This window comes from Harpia harpyja, chromosome 19 (assembly GCF_026419915.1).
Source record: "Harpia harpyja isolate bHarHar1 chromosome 19, bHarHar1 primary haplotype, whole genome shotgun sequence".
Taxonomy (NCBI): domain Eukaryota; kingdom Metazoa; phylum Chordata; class Aves; order Accipitriformes; family Accipitridae; genus Harpia; species Harpia harpyja.
In genome coordinates this window covers 21852294-21878133 of record NC_068958.1, presented here as the reverse complement: position 1 = coordinate 21878133, position 25840 = coordinate 21852294, and the positions used below count along the sequence as shown (strand labels likewise).

General features: G+C 42.1%; 2 protein-coding genes across 4 annotated transcripts in view; one reads left to right on the top strand and one right to left on the bottom strand.

The window, feature by feature from the left end:
* The window catches only part of SRGAP2 (SLIT-ROBO Rho GTPase activating protein 2), a 115400-nt gene extending 96890 nt beyond the window's left edge, over positions 1-18510 (bottom strand). For 2 of the 3 annotated variants that reach the window (XM_052814919.1, XM_052814920.1), the window contains exons 1-2: positions 18414-18510; positions 16814-17355 (exon numbers count right to left, since the gene is read on the bottom strand). In XM_052814919.1, the coding sequence (XP_052670879.1) occupies positions 16814-16880 (67 nt within the window). In that variant the 5' untranslated portion in view covers positions 16881-17355; positions 18414-18510. Of the gene's footprint in view, positions 1-16813; positions 17356-18413 lie in introns of those variants that run through there. The other variant, XM_052814922.1, reaches the window with a different exon arrangement.
* A 514-nt stretch (positions 18511-19024) lies between these two features.
* FAM72A (family with sequence similarity 72 member A) lies at positions 19025-23842 on the top strand. The gene is made up of 4 exons (XM_052815875.1): positions 19025-19180; positions 20197-20274; positions 21390-21514; positions 22424-23842. The coding sequence occupies exons 1-4, from the start codon at positions 19029-19031 to the stop codon at positions 22516-22518; spliced, it is 450 nt and encodes a 149-aa protein (XP_052671835.1). The 5' UTR covers positions 19025-19028; the 3' UTR covers positions 22519-23842.
* Positions 23843-25840: the final 1998 nt, after the last annotated feature.

Genomic DNA, 25840 nt, shown 5'->3' with positions numbered 1-25840 from the left:
AGAAATTGCATGCCCTTGAAATTGAGGCTGTCTCTTACATAGACACATGTGTGGATGGATGCACCTGTGGAGATGCATAACTTGAGTAGCCTGTGCCAGACATTACAAATGAACAGCCTACTTTCTTGCAAAGAAGTTAGACCTGCTCAGTCAAAAAAATACCATTCCTTAAAAATTAAGGCTTTGTTACTGCTAAACACAGTGATGGATTGAGTCAGCAAAATGCCAAGAAATCCTGTTCATTTCTGACATCAGCCAAGGTCAAGATGAACTCCACTCAGCTACATCAGCTTCCCCTGGCGCCCTGGGAGTTTTCGGCTTTTGAGCAATACATACACAGATCACCACCTTTCTTTTGCATGCATGAACCTCCTTTTGAAACCAAAAACATTAACAAAAAGGTATAAAGACAACCATGTTTTGAACTTACAGTTGACTCATCTTTGCAAAAAATGTCACCTTCCAAGCACGTAATGGGGAAAATGCATACAGCCTGTTATATAGTCTTAAACATTATCCCATGCAAGCAGAATTTGTAAGTCTTCTTTAAAAGCAGTCACTTAGCAGCCATTTTCCTTCATAACCTCCACTGTCCCCAGCAAAGAAAAATAGCAAGAGGTCCCCAATGAGGAGCATAAGAGAAGGAGATCCTGAAAGACCTCCAGCTCTCCAACTTAAAAACATCGCTCACACACAATGGCCCAAACGTGATGCAGCGTCTACGGCTTTTCATTCCGGCTATTGTCATCTAATAATAGCCCTGCAGAGCCCCCACAACCCAGTGCTGGCCGTATTGTGTGCTCTCACTATTCATCTCCCCATTGGAGAGCTATTTAAAGCATAAACGAAGCAAGTTTCTCTTTGAATGTCAGTTCTGTATGGGAAGTCAGAGCTAACGCAGTGTTCTGAGATTGCTGGATTTTAAAAACTCTACCGACTAACTAAGCAGCGCAGAGTGGATCTCATGTTTAAAAACAATAGTAGAGGAAATAACTTGCTAAGAGAAACACACCAGTGCAGGTCTGGAAAGCTGCACATAACAACACGCATATCCGAAAGCCAGCACCTTCCCAACAGGAGCCAGCTGCTACTGCATCCAGGCCACCACCATTTTCAATCTGGTTAAGGTTTTAAAGAGTATCCACGATAGATAGAGGCTCAGAGAACTACAGAAGAGAGACTGTGCAGTGAATTGTCTTCATACAGTAAATATATCCCAATTACAACCACTGCCTCCTAGTATACCTGCAATAAGCCAGCAATTCAGTAATTTTCTATTGAATTACCTGAAAAGGTTTGTAAAAGTACTGAATTCCCTGATACTGAATATGCTCTCTGATCCAGCATTGTTCCTATACCAATAAAGATGATAGATACCAAGTAAAGCAGGCAAAATCATACGGCAATTCAGTCACAAGTTGAAGTCACACATTTCAAGTTGAAATCGGAAGTCATGAGCTGCGCCTCTGCTTTCCAAGAACAAGACAACACTAGCTAACCTCCATCATTTGTAAGGAAGTCAAAATATATCAAAACCAGCAAGCGTATACTGGGAATGAACACCATTGCCTAGGGATACTGCATCTCAGCACAACTTCATAATTATTTATGAAGTGATGCCCCATTCACAAAATAAAGCAATGTACTTGGGTTATTTCCATAAACATTAATTTGTTTGATTCGTAATTGACACAGAAACACCAGCCTTTAAAAAAACATGTTACTTAAGTCCCGGGAGCCCCATCACAACCTCGGCGCTTGTAAGACATCTGCAAAAACCCAAGGCAGAATTTCTTCTTCTATCTGCAGCTGCCCAGAGCCAAAAGCTCCTCCCAGCTCCAATCTGGGTCCAGAGGAGCAGAAAAGTGATTCATCCTCCCACTCTCCATCCAGGCTCCTGCTTCTCCGCCAGAGCTGCCAGAAGCAGTCGGAGCCCACCACCTTTGGCAGTGTGGTGCAATCCATCATCAAGACAGGAGTCACTCCCAACTCTTCCAACAGTGTGAACATTTGGTGACATTTCAATTGCTACAAACAGGGAATTAATTTGAATCGGGACCTAAAAAATGATGAAGGTTGAGTCATTCACACTGACTTCTCGTTCATTAAACTAGATTTTACTTATTCCCAATTTGCAGCTTGCTACATATGAACAGTGTATTAAAGAAAATATAATTAAGGAACCCTTTAGCAAGCAGAGGAAAAAGCCAGCCCCCAAAACTGAACTCACTGATAGCCAGCTCTCTTCCACTTACTGCGTTCACTGGACTTCTCACTTCATCTACAACAACCCTGCCAACAGGAGAAAATTGAAACTAACCCCTATCCAAATCAAAATGACAGCAATTAAGCCATTAACAAGTTGCTCAGCTTGATAAAAATGAGTTCAAGCCCTGAGCCTGTAATATTCAGTGGCTTTTTTAAGCCTTCCTGGGGAAGAACCACCACTTGCTGTTAAAACTCTCCCAAGGTCTGAGCGGATGGTTACAGAACTGACGTACAAAAAAGCTGCATCTAGCTGAGAAATCAGCTGCATCTAGCTGAACAAAAGAACTAAAATTAAACCCCCCAAGCCCCCCAAAAACCCCCACATCAGAAAGTTCACAGTAGGTGTATAAAAATATTAACTTAGGCAATGAAAGAAATACAGTCTGCACTATTAGTTTATTTAGACTAACCACATTATTAACCAATTTGCCATCAGTAATAATAGACATACCCACTGCCACCACTACGCAGAGAACATCCATTTTGTAAAACACGTTAGTATGAACAGTCTAACCTCAAACCAAGCTAAAGCATGTAGAAAATTAAATCACCAAGGAGCCAGACACTTGCTAAAATTTTAAGTCCACCCTAATTACCAACAAGGCAAAGCGGATTTTCCTTCGTTCCTGACACACTCCTCCTCTTCCTCGAACACGTCCAATTGCCTTGTATCTTTTCCCGTCTATTCTAGTCCCAACTGACAAGAAAAAAAAAAAAAAAAAAGCATTAACACTTTCATCTGGATTAACAGCATTTGGGAGCATTGAGAAAGCTTCCTAAAAATGCAGCTTTTGACAAGAGCAAGCCCCGCAGCCACCTCCCTGACCCTTCCCTTGCTGGACAAAATAAACGGGTCAGAAAGCAAGAGACAATTCCCAGCACCATGCCTTAAAACTAAGGAGAAGGTCTCTGCAGCTCAGGGGCTCTTCTGTTTGCTCTGGCACAGCCTCTCTTCACCACAAACAGAAACAAGACATCCCCTAGGACCAGGCAAGTCCACTCCAAGGAACAAGAGCACTTTATACACAAGAAAAGGACAGGGAATCAGCCCCCAAATAGTTTGCAGTGACAAGCATTTCCTGCTTGCTCTGCCACCAAAAGAAATATTTAACATTCACAAACTTTCTCCTATTTAAACTGAAAATCTTCACAAAGCTCTGAAGTTCAACTTCAGTGGCAACAGTGAAGGTTTGCTTCAACTTGAAGTTATTTCTCACACACGTAGGAATGTGTCAACAAAACCCTGGTACAAGAGCTAGTGAAATGAGCATCTCTTTCAGTATTCTCAGTTGGCCTCTCTTCTTGGCAGCTTAAAGATTTAAAAATTTTAAAAATACAAATTTGATGTCTAGGACTGGCAACCTAGTATCTTTGCCAGCACTAAAGTTCACATAAGCCTTTAACTCCTAAAAATAAATCTTAAAGAAAACATTCATTCAAGACTCAATCCCAGTGGAGCAAAAAGAACTTTGGAAGAATCATAAAAAACTGGCACTTAAAAATAGCAAACCTGTTTATTTGTGTTAGGAAATTTCAGGGGAGTCTTTATTTCCTACTTACTACCCAAACCATTTCCCAATGGCAGGAGTCAGGGAGGAAGAAAAGAGAAGGGAGAAAGGAGTCAAAAGAAGAGATACCTACAGACACATTTCAGCTACCTGACAATCCAATTCAAGACTGTACAAACTTTGAGTCATTCATGGAATTGTTTTTGGCTGTTCTTCGCAGTAAACTCCACTGAGTTTTATTTGAGCAGCGAGCTGCATTCCCCTGCTCCCTGTTTCCACTCGGACCAGTGAGGACCTCTTGACTCGACAGCCATCTCATTCAAAACAATGCTGGGATTTGTCATTCCATCACCTCCAAAAAACCAAACAAGAACAAAAAATAAAAAAGTAAAACCACTATGCAATTATCTCCTGTACCCGAGTAACTTTTCTTAAAAAGAGGCACATCCTTTCCAGCCATGCAAGCTGCATTGCCAGAAAAAAAAAAAAAAGAAAAAAAAAAAAGTTCAGTGTTCTCTCAACATGTTTCAAGATCTGTAACTGAATCCCATAAATCTCACTGGAGACCTTGATTTAGGTCATTTCGAGTAATTCACTACCATTTAATCTTTTTACCTACTTTCAGTCTACTTCAAACACAATGCCATTCCACTGTGCAAGATCTATGGAAAGACCTAATTCAGCAACCCAAAGAACACAGACTCCTCAAAATAGATCTGAATTAACAGCACCAAATGCAGGAGGATGCCTCTCCTCACCCAAGGGGAAAACAGCACCCACAAAGCTCTGACACTGTCAGACCAGTAAAAAGGCTGATTTAGCCTGGATGTTCTTTCAATGACCATAAGCCACGTAAAGCTATTGGAAAATGGATGGAATTTTAAAGAGAAAAGAAAGTAAATTGTTATTACATGCATGTTATAAATACACATACAGTTATAACCACAGTTATACCCAGAAATAATTTGCTTTATTTAGCTTCAAAGTAGCTGAGGAATAATGTCTATAATGCTTAAAATATGCCACAGGAAGTTTCAGAATCAGAGAATTCTGCAGAAGACAACCCTGGCTTTTGGGCTTCTTTTTTTTGTTTTAATATCAAAGATGCAAGAGTTCTCAGTTATGAATATTATGTATGAATGCCCTCACTTTCACTGATTGGCAAGGGGTCACTGAAAGACTGAAACCTAAGTAGAGTTAAGATGTTAAGTGAAAGAGGACTTTAGAAAGTGATGCAGTAATAAAATATGAACTGTAAGAGGTTTATGATACAGCTGAATAGCTCTTTAGCATATTGAAAAGAACAGGCATTTTGTTTGGGCTACTTAAAAACAAACTCACCTCTCCAAAGTAAATAAACACTTCATATATTGAAAGATAAAAAAATAAAAATAAAAGAGCTTTCCATATATCTGATAAAAACCACTCTACGTAAAACACCTGCGCTCTAAAAAGTTAATGGTCAACAGATTTTAATATTATTGCCATAAGCTAAAAGCATGCATAGTGAGGCTTCAGGGGGATCTTTGTTTTGTTAACAAAGTAAGCTTTAGGAGAGGCACACGACTAGAAGCTAAAAAAAAAAAAGGGGGGGGGGGGGGAGAGGCAGGGAAGGAAAAGGAACCTGTTTTCTTTGTACATCAAGAGAGCCCTTAGTGAAGAGAGTTGAATTTATTCTTACTATCGCTGTCAAAGATTCAAAGTAGTTCTGTAAACACAGCGTAACCTTTCCATAACAGACAGCCCAAGCAAGGCTGGTTGAATACTGATCACTTTCAGGAAAAAAAAAAAAAAAAAAAAATCACCTTACTCTGTCCTATAGATACATACAGCTGTCATCCTCTGCACGCACCTTTCCATGTAAGGTCTCAAAACAACCTTCTTCTTGAAAGGAGAGGCATGGATCTTTGAGAACTGATAAATGTGTTTAAATAGTCAACATATAAATAACTTTTTACAGCAAGGACAACAGCAAACCTATCACAAGATCCAGAATCCTTAAACTAAAGGTAACAGCAAATTAGCAGCACTTTCATCCCAACCATAGCAGCTGGCTGTGCTGCTCTGGGTTTGGTAGAGGGTGGGGCATGAATGAAAACTATTTGCGTGAAGCCTAATCATAAAACCACTGAAACGATGTGAGTGAGCTGGAAAAGGGAACAGAGTACGGAGAAAATTATAGCTGCTCTTTCAGCTTACAGCAAGTATTTATTACGGAACTTCACAAGTTACAGATGCTGCTTTCTGGAGAAACCTCCAGCAGCAGAAAAATGTACTCGTCCACTCTGTACATGTTGGTCTGGCGATCACAAGCTCCTTCCCAAAATACTGCCGGAGCCTTCTCTCCTCCAAGACTGCAGTACTGTAATACTCCCACCATGGGTGCTCCTTAAGTTTAAGCTAGAAATTAATCAGTAACAGTCAAGAAAATTTATAAATCACAGCAAGAACGACCAACTGTTAGAGTATGTTAACCAGAAAATAACTTCAAGTTTCAGAACAAAATAAAGCAAAAACCCAAACCCAACCCAAACCAAAACACTTTCTCATTTGCTGGCAACAGCTGTCACTGCTTTCAATACATAAAAGAAGACTACCTATAGGGATTTTCCAGAGAGGCCAGTGCCAGAATTTGTTCCCTTGTTTTAAACCTGAAACGAACTTACTACCTGAACTTCCGGGGGCATGGCTGGGGGGGCCATTTCTAGCCAAGGTTTCCGGGGAGAAAGAGTGAAAGGCGGAAATTAATGGATGCGAGAAGCCCTTCACAGCTATCTTCCGTCAAGATCATTTTGATGGGGGTGGGAGAAATAATTTGATTTAAAGCCTAAGTAAAGATTAATTCCTTAAGTATGAAGACAATGCATATGAATGTGCTTGGCATTAGATAACTGGGCTAAATAAAAGGATTTCTCTTACACTTTTGGGTAAAGTAATTTATCATTACAGGCAGAAATTAATCATATAATGGAAGGTAACAACAGCATATGGATTGATAAAAGATCAAACCAGCCTCAGAGAAAATACAGGCAATCTGGACGGGATAAGAGCACGTGGAGAGAGAAAAGGCAATTTAGCAATCAGTAACAAGGCTTCACACCACACAGGAAATAAAACCAACACTCAAGGGGTCCAAGAGGCGGCTCCAAGGGGTGCTTAGTGCAAGTTCTGAGTTTATCTAACCCTGGCCAGTAGTGCTGATGTCTTTGGTAACCTAGTAAGTTCCCTGCTAAGAAACCTTACACATTTGTTTAGCATAGACAAAACTTTGACTTGCAATAGTTGTACTAGAGTAACCAGAAGCTATTACTGTCACAGCTCTGATTAACCCAATAGAGATTAGTGTGTTTAAGCCTCTCCTAGCACATGTGTGGGTGCTGTCCGTCCTCCATTTTTCCATTTTTTTCATTTCTATAGCGCAACTCATGGAAGCTCACAAGAGCCAAAAAAAGAAAAGGGGAAAAAAAAGAAACAGAACAAGAAGTATTCAGAGTTTTTAGACATTCAGCTCCAGGGGGAAAACTCAAGAGCACAATTTCATTCATAGCAAGTTAAGTTTCCATCCAAACATCATTACTGTATCCTGTGACCTTTGTAGTGTTGTATTTGTTCCTCCCTCAATACAGCACAGAAACCCTTTCCCCCTCCCTTTTCCAGCTGCACACTTTTAAGTCATTTACTGGCAAAGTCTTTTGTTCATATTTCAGCATCTTTCTACAGCACCGGAGTCTGCCCCATCGAGCTGGGACACAGACGAGTACAAGCAGCCCACTATGCAACAGAAATACTGGTGGTTTACTGATCATTTTTTTTAAAGGGTAAATGGGATGAAGCAGGCTTCCTTCTTCAACAGATGGAGAGAACATAGAAAAGTTAGGAAGAGTTACTTTCATTAAAGAGACCAAAGCAAAACCAGGCTCCTTTCCAAAACCACTTCACAGAGATATTCATTTATTAAATTTCTGAGTAACTGGTTATCGAAGGCAGAGGAGAAACCTCCACGGGCCTGCTCAGAGCTTTGTACCTCCACAGTCCATAAAACACTTAGTACAGTATGGTTTGTCATTATCATTCATTAATATATTCACTGGACATATTAACAAAAACGGAGACAATTTTTTTTCACAGTAATAATGGCTGCTTCTTACTTACATGTTTTCTGTCCTGAGCTTTCAAAGCACTTCAAGTTCATCAGACAGGACCCTTCAAAACACACCTGTAATAGATCTGCTTTACAGTCCATAGAACTGAATTTGTATCTACTGATGACAAAAAAAATAAATAAATAAATCAAAGAACGCTGTCAGTGGATTTGCCAAATGCTCCGGTCAGGAAAGCAGCCCTTTCAGAGGGCAGGCATGTCAGCATCTTAGTAAACTTCACTCTGCCTGCCTTTGTGCTGTGTGTCCAAATTCTGCTTTGTAGGCATATGATACTGCTGTGGGTTTCAAAGAAGGTGGAAGAGCATGTTTTCTAGAAAGCTTCATTTCTGTTCACTGATCAAAACTGCCTGGATAGTTACACATAGTGCCATCAATAGCCTTAGAAGTTAACTCATCATAGTTGTGATTTCCAAGTAAAACACTTAAGACAGCCCTCCCCAGATGGACTGGGATGGAGGAAAGAAAATTGCCGTATGCCAGTGAGCACACAACAGCTACCAGCTGTCTGTGGATGCCACAGTACTGCCCAAGTTGAATAACTACATCTAGTAGCTGAGTGGAAGTTTCTTGGATCCAACGTATCAATATTTCTTTATTTTCTTTAAAATATTTCTTCATATTTTAATAACAAACAGTGCTAATGAAACATGTGAATAACTCCTCTTTTTTTTGTTTTGGTTTTTTTGTTTGTTTGTTTGTTTCCTAAAAGAAAGAACATCACATAAAATGCGTTTTGGATACCAGATACTCTTAGCAGTAGAATAGCAAGAGTACTGCTCCAGTGTTAACCTGCATAAAGAAAAGGATTTTGTGGCATTTCCTGTAACACCTAACTTCGCAAATTAAGTGCTAATGAGTAGGAGCATCCTCAAAGACACAAGAGTAATTTATCCCACTATATTTAAACCTCAACCAACAGGCATCTTAAATATTCCTCAAACAAAGGCATAATCATATGTAACGTGCCACAGCCCAGAAAGTTCCTTGAAATTGTCCATCAGTTTGGTTTCCTCCTGCCCTGCATGGATCCCTCCCTCCCTGCTGAGAAGGGGAACGAGGGGATCTATTAATGCCTAGACTGTTTTGACTGACTGAGGTTTAGGATCTTTGGTTAGAAAACAATCGATCCACTTGTTCAGAGTGAGCAGTTTATCAATTCTGGCAGCTACAGGTCCGTCGGGAACAAACCCCCCTTCCTCACGGGACTATCAGAGTATGTCCCTGCAGTGGGACTGGACTACTGTCCAAAGAAAGAGTCGGGGACTAATTCCCAGGCAACAACTGTTGTTATTTTAAGTAGATTCAATTTGCAAGAACTCCCCATCTATAAATTGCATAGCTCTATGGCTTACTCTCTGCATGCAAACTGTTGTCCAATTACAGTGGTACAAAAACAAACCAAAAACCCTTCCCTACTTAAAAGAAGGGAAGCCAAAAGGCTCTTCCTGGAAAGTCCTACCAAAAAAAAAAAACAACTTCAAACTTAGTAGGACTGACCAAATCACCCTCCCACAGCACTTCACGACTGTAGATTAAAATCCACTCTTGGTTTAGAGTTAATCTGTTTATTTGGCTCCTTCTCAAGAGTCAAAAAGCCAGGAGCTGCTTATGTGCCACAGGATAAGGCAGCTCCCCTGGCCTAATTCAGCTGATTTCACAGAAATAAATGTGAAGCAAAACTTGTTTCTGTGGCATGCTGAAAACACTTAAGACCTAAGAATTTTTGCACCACATTTAGCAACACCTTGAGAGAAAATGTTGGAGAAAAAGCACTCATTAAAGGAGAGGGGGGAACCCTATGAATGTTTTGAGAAATTGCTGCTTGTAGTTTATGCCAAAGATTTACTGCACTATTCTGTGCAGCATGCTGCAGCATACAAAAGGGTGCACACTAGATTAAACTGCAGGGCTGTGCCAGGCATATCAGCTGAGATTTACACCCAGGCACAGCTCACATTTACATTTATACTTGCTTCCATTTCTGCTGCCTTGCTTGGTTAAAGAACAGCAAATGCTGGGCTCGTTTCTCCTGACGTGCGCATCTTCGTGATGCTGCCTGTCACTGACTCTCATCTAGGCTCACCACAGGCTGCATGCTGCCATCCTAACATCATGCCCACGCTGCTTCAGAGTGCAAGCAGCACTCCCAAATAACTCTAGCTCGTATAAACACATGATGCTTTTACATTCAGAATCGCAGAGGAAGCGATTTCTTTTTTTTTTTTTTTTTAATTCCCAGCCCCTTATTTTTTTCCAAGCAACGATTAACTCTCACTGTATCAACTCAAAGCAAAATGACTGGGTCAGAAGCTTTAGAGTTTAACAACAGTAAATAGTTACTTTGATGGCAAAAAAATACTACTTTAAATGGTTCAAATCCATTTGCAGCATCTACTTGGAAGAAATACCAGCTGAGCTTCCTTGACACAGTTACTCTATATCCACATGTGTTTTCTGACTTTAAACACTCACATCAAGAGTTTCACTGACCACTACCTAGAGATTTCACAAAAAGAAGGTCCTGTTTTGTCTTCTGTAATATTGCTATTTTGGAAGAAAAGGAGAAAGAGAAAGTAGAAATGAAGAATGGTCTCTAATGATGGAATTACTGTGAAGTCAAGACCCTTTCTCCCATTTTCTCCCACACTTTTTTTATCCCTCAGCAAATCAAACCATACTCTGCATTTGCTTCCATCGCCTATAAAATGTTGACAATATTCAGAGAGAAGGACTCCCATGATGTTGTAGAAATTCTCAAAAAGAAGGCATGAAATCTGCAAAAGTCATACAAAAGTGAACTAAATAAAGTCCTAAGTAATGAGTATCAACTGTGCATGGCATAGCAAAAGCTATTCAAAAGAACATGTGTTTAAACATACTTTCCGTCTCAACAAAGGTTTAGATTTTTCACTCTTCATAAAGACAGCTGAAAAAGTTGACCAGGCAAATAAGTTCTTCCAATTCCCAAAATGGGCAAAAATTAGTAAGCATTAAAAACAAAAAAAAGAAAAGTGAAGCCTTTTAACTAACAGAAAAAGGAAAAGATACTAATGTGTACCCATACTGCGAAAGGAAATAATTTAGAGCTAAGGAAAAATGTCGTGGGGCTCCCTTAGTTGGGAGTTAGGGAAAACTGGCTATCACTAGTAAACTTTTTATAGAAACCCTACTGGAGTTACACTGGCAATTCCTTCTGCTTTTGGAAGAAACTGCAACACTTAAGTGGACCAAGCCTTTTGGTCAGCTTTGGTCTCTAGCCTTGCAATACTTGATGAATCTGCAACAGAGGGATTTTGGAGATGCAGTGGAAAGAAGGAAGACTCTGCATTCTTTCACCTCTTTCCATCCTCGTTAATAATCCATTAGCAGGAACCGTACATAGGACGAAATGAAATACAAACTATTGCTGTAACATCAAACCAGTCTCCCAACAGCCCCTTCCCCCTTTCTGGCAGCAGGCTGCTTCGTTGGCCCAATCCAGCTCCAAAACTCAAGGGATTAGCACTATCAAGAACTGCAGAAAAACAGATGATTCTACAGCAATTCCATAGCCGGAGTTTGGAGCAAGTCATTGTTGCAAACAAATGGAATCACTTACACGCACAGAGTAATGATTAACTGTAAAAACCCCTTAAAAGGTAGTTTTACATTTTAAATGTAAATGGTAATCCAATACATACAAACTCAAAATCTCAAAATTTAAAACTATTCCACTCAACCACACCAGGGTGCATAGCTGAAAAGTCTATTTAGGCAGTGTATTAAATAGGCGTTGCCAAAGAAGTGGCCAAGAGCTCAGCCATAACTCTTGAAGGCACACATACATGGTGCTCAGATCTGCAAACACAGTCATAGTGTGCAGCGACCAACTTGGTGACCTGAACAGAAGACGAACACAAATCATCATATATACGTAACGTCAACAGTATTGAAAACCTCTAGGTGCACAGGTTTAGGAACAAAATAAATTACAGTGATTTCAACTCACTGATCTAAAAAAAAAATCTAAAGATAGTTCTACAAATACCTTCTCTGTAGACAAGCGCTGCATGTGCAGTGTTAACAAGAAAACTTTCAACAGTTGAGAGAAATGCCAATTTTGTTTCAAATCACCACCAAAAGGATCACACTTCCTTTCTAGCCCCCAAATTACAGCTGCTGACCCAGTCACAACTACTTTTGTAATCTTTCACACAGAGAAGGTCTGTACCACTCCTAAAAGTTTAACAGGATTAAAAACTGCTGCCCATCAATCAAGGCACTCAGAAGATGTACCATAAGAATGAGATTTGTATGCAGCATTTAAGGCGTTTTTAAGCAGCATTTAAGGCAAAAGATCACAATCGGATCAAATACACTATCAGCTGTTCAACCCAGAAAAGAAAAAGGGACTTATCTGAAATTTATCAGCAATTTTTAGAAGATTAAAAATTAAGTTTGAGACATTATAGTAGCCTGAATCTGATGGCAGCTGGGAGGCTTGCCTGAAGTTCTTATCAGGCATCTTCTCTTAGTTCAAGACACACACTGCTAAATAACGACACAGCCATCTCTGTGCTGTGCTCGCTCCTGCTACAAATTACCTCATCTATTTTTCATACTCCTAGTGCTTTTTGGGCTGTGCTGCAAGATCTGCAAGAGATGCATTTTAACCTTTGCTAGAGACTACTCAAGGACAGAAGTGGCTTATGAACCCTTGCTGTGTAAAGAATTTCAGTATTAAATTTCTGTAGCCCAAACCATGAAGCTATTTACTGAAGCTTTATACAAACTAATTAAATGTAAGGCTCTTGTGGGACACGAGGAGAAAGAAAAGAAGAATTAAGAGATAAATCACTGACGCTTCCTTCCTCAGCAAATGTACACTCCAATTTAATACATTAAAAACAGTCTGACAGTCCTTGGTCGGGCATAGATAGGCAGCATCCAAATCTCATATGGAACACACTACACAGCATAAATTAATTATCTCTGCTTTACCGCAACTTGCACAAAGGAATTGGGAGAGACAATCCAGACAAGGGGATGAGCTTGAGATATCAAAGGCTCCATATGGAGACCACAGAATCTCACTTTCCAGCTTCACAGAACTCATAATCTTTGTGAGCACATGGTACAGAAACGTATCAAAGCAGCACTTCCCTCCCCTGCTGACCCCATGTCATCTTGTCGGGAGAATTCCTACAACACGACACGCAACCATTTCAGAGTTTCCTCAAAGAGAGAGGCACTCTCAATAAGTCTTGCAAGAAGAGCCCTCTAATACTGGCAACCTCTCCTCTCCCAACAGCGTGAAACATTCAAGTGCAGATAGCACAGCCAATGCAACCAAATACAACGCAAATTTTGCTTGCATCATCCAGAGGCAAAAAAGGTCAGTGCAGTTGTTGAGGAAGGCTACCCTGTCTGGACACCTCTGCAGGTTAACTCACTTCTGCAGAAGACACCGAGTTTGTAATTGAACCTCCAGATACTGGAGACCATGGCATCATTGGACAATTCAGGTTGGAAGGGAGCTCAGGAGGTCATCCCGCCCCAACCTCCAGCGGTCAGCTATAAGGTCAGACCAAGTAACTCAAGGCTGTATCCAGTCTGGTTCCAGCAACCTCCAAGGATGGATGCACTGCACCAGTGCCTACAAGACTGCAAATCTTGTCCTCAACCACAGTGCACAAGTAATCAGGAAAAAACACATCCCTCCCTCCATGTCCCCTAGCTTCTGCACAGTAAGTCTCACATGTAAGAGGTAAACAGTCTTCATCTTCAGAAATTCATTTCATCCTAATATTGATGTCCCTTGCCATTAGCTGCATGTGCAAACCACAGGAAGAGCTAATTCCAACCCAAAAGAGACAAAGAACTGGCTGTTGGAAGAAGACAACAAATACCTATAGCGCATGGCAACGGGAGAACAAAAAGTTTCACTCATCGACACCCTGTCACCCCCACACACCTTTTACAAGAAAAATTACCAAGTTCATTCAGTAACAGAAAATCAAAAATTTGCCTAACAACGATCTATTAACCATAACCAAATTATTCTTTAAATAGTTTTTGATTAACAACTAAAGACTATTCAATTTTTGAACAAAGCTCAATCATTCCATCAGTAGTAATTTAAAGTGCTCGAGTACATGTTTGTGGATTAATGGTTTTAAATGAAGCCTCTAAACACGGCTTCCAATGCACAGCCAGAATGGAGCATAGCAAAAAATTGCAGCAAGTTTCTAAATGCCAGTAAAAAATACCACAGTTTTCTCATCTGAGAAACAGATGACATCTTACAATTTACATAGCACCCCAACACCTGATTCATCTCACTCCTACAGTGACTGCTTCATGGCATCATTTCACAACACAAGAGAAAAGATACCAAATAACCCATAATCAAAGTTAACACCATTTCTATGCCGTTCCCACAGTTAAAGTCAGAATTTGATCAGGACACCAAAATTTTTATGTAAGGACCATGGTATGTTTAATGATTAGGCAAGCACCGCACTTCTGGATTTAAGTGTGTCTTTAGTACCGTCTCATCTTCCCACCGTGGCAGAGAGACCAGCACACCTCTGGAATTAGAGAGGCAAGAGGTCTTACCACTCATGAGAGCTTCCCTATAGAGCCAAATCACCATCCAACTCAGAGCCAAGGTATCTATGAGATGTAAAGCAAGTTTCATGAAATTTTAAGAGGAGCATATATAACTTCAAAGTCTGCCCCCAAACTTGATACCTAAAAGCAAAGGGACAACGACCCCCACTGTCAAAGCAGCCTGGGAAATGTTGAAGCTCGGTGGAGCAGGGAAGCTCCCCCCTGTACTTTGAAACAAATGAGGTGATGGGGGAGAGGATTGTTACCACGCTGTCATGTGAATTTTTGAGCTGTTTGGCCCAGGTACACCTCCCTCTCAAGGGAAAAGCAGATGGATTAACACCTCCCATAAGCCACTTCTGGGGCTGCCGCTTCTGGAGTCCCCCACGCAGGGAAAGCTGAACTGCGAGAGGGATGAGTATCCCAAGACAAACTCGTAGCTGCCCTCGTCACTAATTCAGGACGGAAACCCCCTTCTCCCAGCCCCTCGTGATCCATTTACACAGTTCTCGTCTTCTTAACCTCACGTATTTAAGATAGGAACTTTTTACAAGGCAAAAAGCAAAAAAAAAAAAATCTATATGCTACTACAACAATTCACTTTTGGGACCACAATTACAGGCTAACTGACAGGTCTCTGCATAAACACCTTGAGAGATGAACTGAGTTTTGGCAGTAATGGTCTCTGCACACAGGGAAGGCTCGTTTCCATTTTACCTATCTTGTTGGTCTCTTTCTTGAAAATGAAGGGAAAGATTTCTTTTTTTTTCTAATGCATGAAAAAACCTGAGAGGTGAGAAGATGCGCTTTGCTAATTCTAAAGCCTTGTTTCTTATTATTGCGTCCAGTTCACAAATACCGTGACTACAAGCCTGTATCCATCATGCACATTTTGATGGGGTAAATAATGAAAGAACGTATAAGCCTCTAATTTTACACTGACTTCAATTCCCATTTCCAAAGACAGCTAGAAAACAGGAATAGAAACTAAACTAGTAAAAAAGAAACATGCTCTTCTCCATTTCTAACTTTAAGAACCCCAAAAATAATTAAAAAAAAAAAATTCCTACCCAGCTTTGTATTTGCTCAGGTAAGCATTTTTTAACATAAATGTCAAAACTACTTCTAGGTACAGAGTACTAGGGTCAGTGTAGGGCATGCATCTTGTAGGACAACGTGTTTAATGATTTGCAACCAGTAAGCAGCCCCCCCAGTAGGAAAAATAACTAAAGTACATAATTGCAAAACAATATTTTAATTGTCAGTTTTAATCTAGGTTTCCTACTCAGATTTAAATCACATTTTTTTAAATCGCATTGATTTAACTCAATCAACCCTGCCCGAAGGCCATCTTTCCTGCATGCTATGAGCATACCAAGCAAGTTTTAACCAATTAGATAAATCACTATATCTCATAACTTCCTAAAAGCAATATATCAAGCCATACACAAGCCATAATTTTTTTTTAAATAAGCGTTATCTCGAAAACTTTGCAAAAATAAGAAGCTAAGTAGACATTTCACGATCCTTTTTTTTTTTTCTTAACCTAGGGCACATGATAGCCTGAAACCCAGCCAACTGAATTCTGCAGAAGACTTGCACGATCATTGCAAATATGCCTCTGACTCTTTATTACCTTTCTTATGATGGTGGGAATAATGTTGATGCATTCGTTTTATTCATTTATATATGTATGCATATACATGCGTGTATACACACACACACACTCTGCAACCTTAAGGTGTTACACCCAAGAACGGAGTAAGAAAAACCAAGCAGTAATATTATGGACTCAGCAAGAGCAAAATCCTGAATAATGGAACTTTCTAGCACAAACAGCTTTACAGGGACCCTCAGCACAGTCCCTGTTACTACCAGTAGAAATATGCTCTTCTGACACTACACAGATTTTTAAAAGATTCCCATGATAGGAGGAGGATTAAAAAGCAATTAACTGGCTCTCATATTTCAAATACAAAGCCATATTTTAGAACAGCAGACAGAAAAATATGGATCTCTTGGAACTCAAAGATTTGTTATATTCTGCAAAAAAGCCCTTACCGTGATACCTTAAAACGGCAATACCGTAGTAGGAACCTACCCCATGGGGACGAGAAAAAGCATTGCAAACCCGATCCAGCATTGTATTATGAAAAAGCCCTGCAAATTCCAGGCAATCTGCAAATGATTTCCCCCTTCCCCACCCAAACATCTACTGCAAACTCTTACAATTGCAAGTCAGGACTGCAATAGCAAAGGAGATGAAAATAAAACCATTCCTACCTTTAACTTGAGTGTCATATTCAGCTATGATCTCCTTATCCTTTTTGAATTTTGCTGGCGACGTCATGTTTTCTTTTCCAAAAAGATTAACCTCAAAACAGATCCACCAGAATACAAGATATAAATGCAATTTCGCTCCTCTCAGTGCGATGCCTTGATTTTCTGCTTGTCCTCCCCCCCCACAAAAAGGAAAAAAAAAAATCAGTCCATGGAGAGAGGGTGTGAGACAGAGCACAGCAGCAGCAAAATGCAGATGTTAAGAGATCAGTGGATGGTAGAGGCAGCAGTTTTGTCTCCCTGCACCAAAACCTTTAGCAGCAGCATCAGACTAGCAAGATCCTGCAGCCCCCAAAGGCTCTTCCTGATTGCTAACGTTAATAGCACAGCCAGGGAGTGGAAGTCCTTCCGCACAACATGTTTTGTGTGGGTTTGGTTTGCCTTTCTTTTTTTTTTTTTTTAAATAGGCTCAGAGATGATGCAAATCAAATCCCAAACGAGAGCAGAAACGGAGGACAAGAAGCCGTTTTCTTTGGTCTGCTTGCCTGCAAATGCAAAAAAAAAAATTTAAATAAAAAATTTAGAGAATTACAGCTTGCAGCCAGCAGTCGCAAGATGCGCAGCCAAAATTTGTGACTGAAAGAAAAGCTGCCCTGACATTGCAAATTGTCCTTTAAGCAGCAGCATGAGGTTAGAAATGCAGACCGGCCAGGTAACCAACGGAAAACGCCTACATGGCAGCCAGCCCCAAGGGCGGGGGGGGGGGGAGAAGGGGCTCATTTGGAAAGCGGGGTCCCCAGGGGACCGAGGAAAGGGAGGGGAGGGGAACCAGCCTGCGCAGAGAAAAAGCCCTTCTCTAAACGAGCAGCAATGCGGGGGGGAAGAAGAGCCAGAGCCTGCCCAAGCTGCAGCATCCTCCGCTGCAAAACTGCACCCCAGCCCGCAGCCACACCAGCGGCGGGAGCCGGAGGACCAGCCCGGGAGCTCCCCGCCACACCAGACCCGTCCCCTCCGGCGCGGCTCCATCCGCAGCTTTTCCTTCGGCAGCTCCGGGGATTTTTGGTTATTTTGGGTTTGGGGTTTTTGTGGTGTTTTGGTTTTGTTTTTTTTTTTCCGGCGGCCCCTCGCCGGGGCATGGCTCAGAGCCGGCCCGCAGCCCGGCATGTGCGAGGCAGGCGGGAACCTGCCCGCAGGGGGACGGCGGGACACAACTTTTCTCCCGTCTTTTTTTTTTAATTCTATTTTTTTTCCCCATTTTTTTTCGGGGGAGGGAGGGGACGAGGCTGCAGCCCCCCCCGCGGAAGATGCGCGTATGGAAGGAAGAAATAAATAAACACGGCACCCGCCGGATCCGCATCCCGCCCGGGAAGAACAATGAGGGCGGCGGGGAGAGGAAGCGTGGGGGGGTCCCGGGGGGTGGGGGGGGGGGCCGGGGCTGAGGGACGCGGCCCCGCGCCCCGCCTCAGGGCCGCGCTGAGGGGAGGCTGAGGGGAGGCGGTGGGGCCGGCCGGCCGGCGGGAGCAGCGGCGGGGGCAACTCCGCGGGCCCCCGGCGGGCTGGCAGGGGAGGGGACGGGGCCCGGCGGCCGAGGCGGGGCGATTACCTGGGCGCTGCGGAGCCGCCTCCCGCAGCCGGGCGTCCTCCGGCCGCTGGCGCCCGCCACCCGGTCCCCCTCACCGGCCCTGCCGCCGGCCCGCCCCGCCGCGCGGCCTGCCCAATCGACGGAGAGAGCTGGGCAAGGAGCGACGGGCGCTCCGGCCAACCAGACGGCTTCGTCTGTCAGCTGGGCCCACCTCTCTTCCCGCCGCTCGGCACCCATAGCACCGCCCCGCCAGGACGGGGTGGGAGGGGCCTGGCGGAGCGCAGTAGCCTCCGCCCAAGGACTGCGCAGGGGCGGGGCGAGTCATGCAAAGAGGCTGCCGGCTGGGCCAATGGCAGCAAGGGAGGCCGTGCCCCTCCACCAATATCCAGGCGGTAGGGGTGGTACCACCCATCCCCTCCAACCGCCCTGCAAGGAGAGGGTGGGCCCCGCCGCTGATCTCCACTAATCAGATGGGGCGGGCGGGTCCTGCCGCGCCCAATAGGAGACTGAGGTCGGGAATTCAAACTGACAGGTGGGAGCGTGGCCGTTGGCGGCGATCGGGACCTGACGGGACGGGGAACGGCGGCGGCGGGGCCCGGCCCGGCCCGGGGGTGTCCGTCCGTCCTCCCCCCCACCATGTCAACCAGCAGCTGCACCTTCGAGGACCGGTGCGTGGCCGTGCTGTGCTGCCGCTTCTGCCAGCAGGTGCTGAGCTCGCGGGGGATGAAGGCCGTGCTGCTGGCGGACACCGACATCGACCTCTACTCCACCGACATCCCGCCCTCGGGGTAAGCGCCGGGACTCCGCGGGGTGGGGGGGGGGGGGGGAACGGCTGGTTCCCCTCCGGGGGTCCCTCCGGCGGGGTACGGCCGGCCCGGGAGCTGCAGCCCGTCAGCTTCGGGGCCGCGGGCCTGCCCCGCAGGGAGCGGGCTCTGCTGGGACCCACAAGGCCGCGCGGTCCTCAGCGGCCGGCCGGGTCCCTAAAAGATCCCTCTGCAAACGTGGTGTCACCAGGAAAAGGGCACGATTCGACCCGTTCCTGCGTTTGCAGTTCCTTCAGCCCTGGGGAAGCCAAGGCGGGACAGCGAGAGCAAGGCTGTCCCTCCTCTAGCAAATGAAAAGTCTAAATTGATCTATTCGTGGGGAAGACGTAGGCTCAGGAAGCCACGGGAAGTTCCTCCAGCTCCTTCCTTAAGATTAGAATTTGAAACAAATACCTGTAAACAGAACAAACCTGATCCTGCGCTGGTTCCAGCACGACTCTCCTCCAAGTCAGTTGCTTGTTGCTTTCCCATAACAATATTTGAATGCTAAGGAAATAAGATTGCAAAATGGCATGTTAATAAGAAAGTAGGGGTTAGAAAGGAGATAAGAAATCAAAGGTTTGGTTTTGAATGTCCTAGCCTTTAAGCTATTGTTCTGTAGTCTTAGCTGAGACTTGCCAGGAACCAGGGCAACGTCTATTATCAGATGTCTGACTGATAGTGCCACGCAGCCAGCAGCAGGGCCAAGCCTGCAAGCCTTAGGAAGTACTGAGAGCAGTGGTGCTTTCCGATCGAATTTGAGAGGACTTATGATACATTAATGTAACATCTCATGGGTGTCTTTTTGTTTCGATATGAGAATGGCTGGTAGCTGATAGGAAAAAGGTGTTGTGTGCTCTTGAGAAAGGTTAAAATAAAACCACACAAGACCATAACGGTAACATCACTTTGTTGCGATTGCAGACCCGTATTACCAAAACTTTATAGCTTTAATCATAGCCACACCTGAACTTCTGTATTTTTACTTTCTTCCCATCTAGTACTGTTGATTTCATCGGAAGTTGCTATTTTACTGAAATCTGCAAATGCAAACTGAAGAACATCGCATGTTTAAAGTGGTAAGGATGCCATTCAGTGACACGAACACCTCCTCAAGCGTGTGTGCACTGACGTGATACTGTTTAACCTTCTCACTGCAGACTACTGCAGCGCAAGAGTTAAGGGATGAATGAACAGATTGCATACTCTATTTCAATTTTAATGCTGTTTGATAGAAACTCAGCCCACTACTTCTGGGCATGGCTGCCAGTCTATTTCTGTGCAAGTCCCAAGTGGAAATGTGACAACCTTGTCAGTAGTCTGAGTATATGGGAAAGCTTTGCATGCCACCTGCCTGATTAAATGTCTGCTTCAACACTGAGATAATTGTGTGAATAAGGCCACAGTAAGAACTAGTTACTCATATTCTAATTAATAGAACATCCTCTTGGCAGATCTAGTTGTTGCTAGCAGATGGAACATGCTGTCACTAAAGTTCTTGGAGTTCTTTTATCTTCTTTATTAATGCCTGATATTTAAGAGTAAAAACAACTCTCAAGTAGCTCACAGTTATTTGAGACAATCCTTTCAGCTTCATAATCAAGACTTTTACCTTGTTCAGATTTAAACGGTGGGGGGTTGTGATAGGAACACAGTATTTTATTTTTTAGAAGTAGAGAAACAGAAATATCTCACCAGAGTGCATGACTGAGAAAGTAGAAAGTTCTAGGTTTCAACCTTGGAGAGTAGATAAGGCTTTGGTATTCTCAGTCTCATTACTCCTACTACTGATACCCTCCCATGTACAGTGCTTCTGTACAGATGGATTTTATGTGCATGATGAACTTCTACACTGATTCCAATGGAATCATTGGCTTTCCAAAGGAAAAAAAAAAACAAAACCAAAAACCTACACCATTTGTTGGTATGTAAACTAATCTGGATTACACAATTTAGGTTACTAAATGGTTCTCTATGCCAAAGATCTAAAACTTAGATATTCTGTAACTCCTGACAGATGTTCCCTAAGTATTTAAGATGTTTATTTAACTATGTTCCCTTAACTTTATCAAAATAGGAGCATTACACAATGGTCTGGTACCATGGGTATTTAACATTAGTTTGAGCTGGAAAAGCCAACATGTATCTTTTCATCAGGCATTTGTGTTGCTCATTATTTCACTTGTCTTTCTAGTGGTAACATTGTCGGTTATCATGTGATTTCTCCCTGCAAACCTTGCCTGCTGTCCTGTAATAATGGCCACTTCTGGATGTTTCATAGCCAAGCAGTCTTTGGCATCAACAGACTAGACTCTTCTGGTAAGGAACACATATGTTTCCTTCTCTTCCTTAAAATCTTGAATTCCAAGTCCTCCTTCTAATGAGGCATCTCAATATAGTTAAAGCATATGGAGGGAGTATAACATATGGAGGCATAAGGCAAGCGTTACTGTATTGCTAATCTAGCAAACTACTTTCGGGGAGGTAGTTGTAGCTACTTTGTAAATGAAAATTTTTAAGTGGAAATTTATCTTCATCAGAAAACTTAACCTATCCCTTTTGTGGACAGAAGTCAGGATTTTCTGAAGCAATATTATAACTAGCATGAACACAGCCACCAGCTGCTATTTATAGTGGTATGTATAGCTACATAGGCAGCTGTCCAACGGGCACTCTTTTTGGGTGAGTCATGTTGTCACTTTGACCCTATATAACTGAGTCCTCATTAGCTCAAGCTGAAGTTACAGCTCGTGCTAGCTAGCTTCTTCAGCTAGGTGGTGTTTGGATGCCAAGTGTCTAGCATAATTTGCCTTGAGGCCTCAGGAATGCATAGCATTCTGACAAATCATTTCTCTTCCTTGCAGATGGGAGTAACTTATTGTCTAAACCTTTCAGTGTCACCTGTGCTTCAGATCAATGCATTTAAAAATAAATCAGCCATGAGGGGATTATCAATAATTACATGAATTAGCTATATAAATACGTCTGTGAGCAGGGACTTATTCTTTGAACTGTGCTGTAAACAGCAACACTTACAAGATCACTTTGGAAGAAAAATAGGAAATAGTCTAGATATATTTATCATGAACGTGACTTACCAGGTTTTGCAATGGTTAGAGTAGTTATCTTCTCTGAAAATAGACAGTTTGAAACTTCAAAATAAGGTCACAATCCAAAAATACTTTTTTCTTTTTTCTCTCCTTTGTCTTCTTACCTCCTTCCCACCAGGTGTGAATGTATTGCTCTGGGGCAACTTGCCAGATTTGGAAGAAAGCACAGATGAAGATATGTCCTGCATCTCTGAGGAGGAGTATATCAGATAAATGTTATCTACAATATACTACAGTATCTTCCCTAGATTTGTTGCATTGCTGTTTTGTTTGGATTTTTTTTTTTTCCTGCTGGCCCGTCAGAGCTTAAACAATACAGGAAACCAGGAAATCTGGAAAACAATCCTAAAAAAAGGAAGATATCGCCTTCCTCTTTCACTGTAGCCTTCCTTAGACTCCTGAATCTGCCTAGTGTGGATCTTGGGACTAGAGACACACCTTGGTTAGATCTGGAAATGCGGATGGAAGGTGCATTTACTGAGGTCTAGGTCTGTTTTGGTTTTTACATTTAAGTCTCAACAGTTGATAATTCTTCTTAACTGTATTTTTTCTTCTTTCCTAAAACAGTATTCACAGAGCAAAGTCTTTCAGTTGCTGTAAGTACAGCTTAAAAATCTTAAGAAATAGTCAGTCTGGTTAACGAAGTTCTGAAAGAGCTCTGCTTTTGTGGTCACACAGACCATTGCCCAGAGTTTCTATTCTGAGTATACAGAGTTGCTGAATAAGTGGCTTAAAGTATTGGAGCTTTGGCACTATGATCTGGCTCTCCTGCTTTTAGCAGCTTGTTCTCTGAGCATCTGAGGCATGCTAGGATGCTCTTGAATGTGGACAGGGGGGCTCTCTTACAGAGTTTTCCCTTCTTCATCTTTCAGTACTTTTAGGATCATGTTTCTGCAGAGATAATTTTTTTTTTTCCCCCCAGTAAAACCTAAATACTGCAGTTACTGTCTAATAGAACTTCAAGCCTACACTGGAGTTTTTCTTAAGGTCAACAATAAACTCTATCCAGTTTTATGTGGTGGTTTTTTCCCCTTATAGGGTAGGCATCCCTCCAAAACAGAACTCAGCCATCTGATGGGGTTGTCTTAGAGAAAGAAAAAAGAGATCAGGCCAAATATTTAGTGTTCATGCCTAACTTTACATCCTGAAGCGTACAGACAATCTGGTGCCTGTGAGAAGTAATGGATTCAAAGCTCATTATCTGAGTTGTTACAGCCATAGTATTTAACTTATGAACTAAATACTGTCCCCTGAAGGATCACCTTCAGAAAATTCAAGGCACAATGATGTAAGAGAACAGAGTACGTTTTTAAGTTTGGATTGGTGCTGAATACATTGTTCTATAGCCTCTTGTGATACTTGGAAGAGGTGCAATGAAGGCAGATGTGAATTGTCTTAGTATTTTTACTGCATGTTATATATTTCTTAATTAACGGTACTACCTCTTCTGCATTGTTTAAATGTATATTGGTATACATATGTATGTGTGTATGTGTATGTCTTGTTTTGACTTCCTGTGTTATGTCTGCTCGTTAAATAAAAGTTTTGGACTACATAGTCTTCTGGGCTGTAATAAATATGGATGTGTAATGATATTAGATTATCAAAACAATGAAATAGAATCTTGTACTTGTATTAAATTAGTTGCATAATTAGGTTCTTACTACTATGATTTTGTTTTAGAGACCTCCCCCACCCCCCAAAAAATCACCTCCCTTTTAGGCTGACAAACCTGACAGTTTCTCAGTCTTAAAGGTGTTTAATCAGTTAACTCTTCTATAACACAACATCCCATTTTTTTGCCATTTTTCTATGCTGCATGAGTTTCATCATGTTGTGACTACAGTATTAAGCTGGCAAGGTGACATCTCACACAAAGACTTTTCCAACAATTCATGAGCTAAAAATACATCTGATTGTTTTTATATAAGTAGCACAATAGTTCAAATACAATTCCCGTAATAATTCTGCTTTGTAGCAAGTTCAACGCTTGCCATTTATAACCCTTACAATTCCAAGTCAACTCTGTGTCAGTGGCAGAGCTGACCATAGAGCTATTCTCCCACAGAGAAGTAGAGGACTATAATTTCTTCACATCAAGTCAATAATTCTGTTTTTGCTCCCTATCTGTTTGTACACATAGAACTGGAAGTTCTACTATGAACTACCTTAATTACACAGGCCTGTTTGAGCTAGTTCATCTCAACCAGGCATCAGCTTGAAATAAAGAATGAGCCAACTTTTAAGTAGGTTCAATCCTTTTTTTTTTGGACAATAAAGAAGTTGTAGGTATTATATACAAAATAAACAAACATCATCTATTGCCCCAGCTGTCATGAATGTTACCAAACCAACCAATCATGGCTAGAGCTACTTTTATTCTTTCTATCTGAAATTCAAGAGAGAACTAACTAAGCAGTTTGTGGTAAAGCCACTGCTCCTTATTCACAGGGTGCTAGTGTTTTCGGTTAAGTTTCCAAGGATCACCCTGTGTAGGGAAATACTTTCCAGGATGATAGATACATCTAACACTAAACAGCTGGCACAAAACCAGATCAATATTTCTAGAAACACTGCCAAGTACTTCACCCCACCCAAAGCTTGCTTTGAAATAAAACAGCTCAGGTCTCTACTTTATGGGGTTTTTTTGTTTTCTCTGTACTCTTCGACATACAAGATACATATGTTATAGTACAACCCTGGAATCTGCTGTGAACCATGTGGAACGTGATGGTTGCAAGGGATTTGGTACGCTGAACATTAAGACAGATAACTTCCAGAATGAATATATCAGCACAATTCAATTTGCTGATGGATCTATGGTCAGTCTGATACAGAAAAAGCTGGGCAGCTGTTGTCGTCTTTGGTAAGGATTTTACAGTGTAATTTTACATGATCTTTGCCATGCAGCCAATGAAGTCAAAAGCAAAGCACAAAGCTGAAAAACAAGAACCGAGTCCTAAGGCCTTTCTCTTCTGCTCATTAAGGTACACAAGGCAAGTAATTAAAGAACATTAGTGTCTCTAGTCAGATCTGGTTTTATTCCAGGCAAAGGGTCTTAAATTTTAGACACAAAGTCAGCACTTCTGCAAGACTTCCAAAGTCTCCTGGCGCTAACAGCACAGCTGAAATAGATGCAGCCAGCCTTAATGCCCTTGGTATTGCATCTGCCACGGGGCACTCATCGGTCACACAATGTACCAGGCTTGTTCCCAGCAGCTCTGCAGCTATAAGATATTGTGTAATACAGACTTGAAAGTTCAGGGTCACAGACTTGTTTGGATGAAAATATTTGGAAGTAGAATTCCAAAAGCCACTGAGGATAACTAACTTTAATTTGATTTTTAAATCACAGGGACCTGTGTAATCATGCTGCCATTGATGGTCAACCATTTTCTTTCCTGCAATGCATAATCTGCAATGCACAATACTAGCTGGAGGCGTAGGAGAAAGTCATAGCAAGACAGTGATAAATTGATTCCCCTTCATATTAAATAAGGCTTACTAGAAAAAGCATATTTAAATATTCTTCATT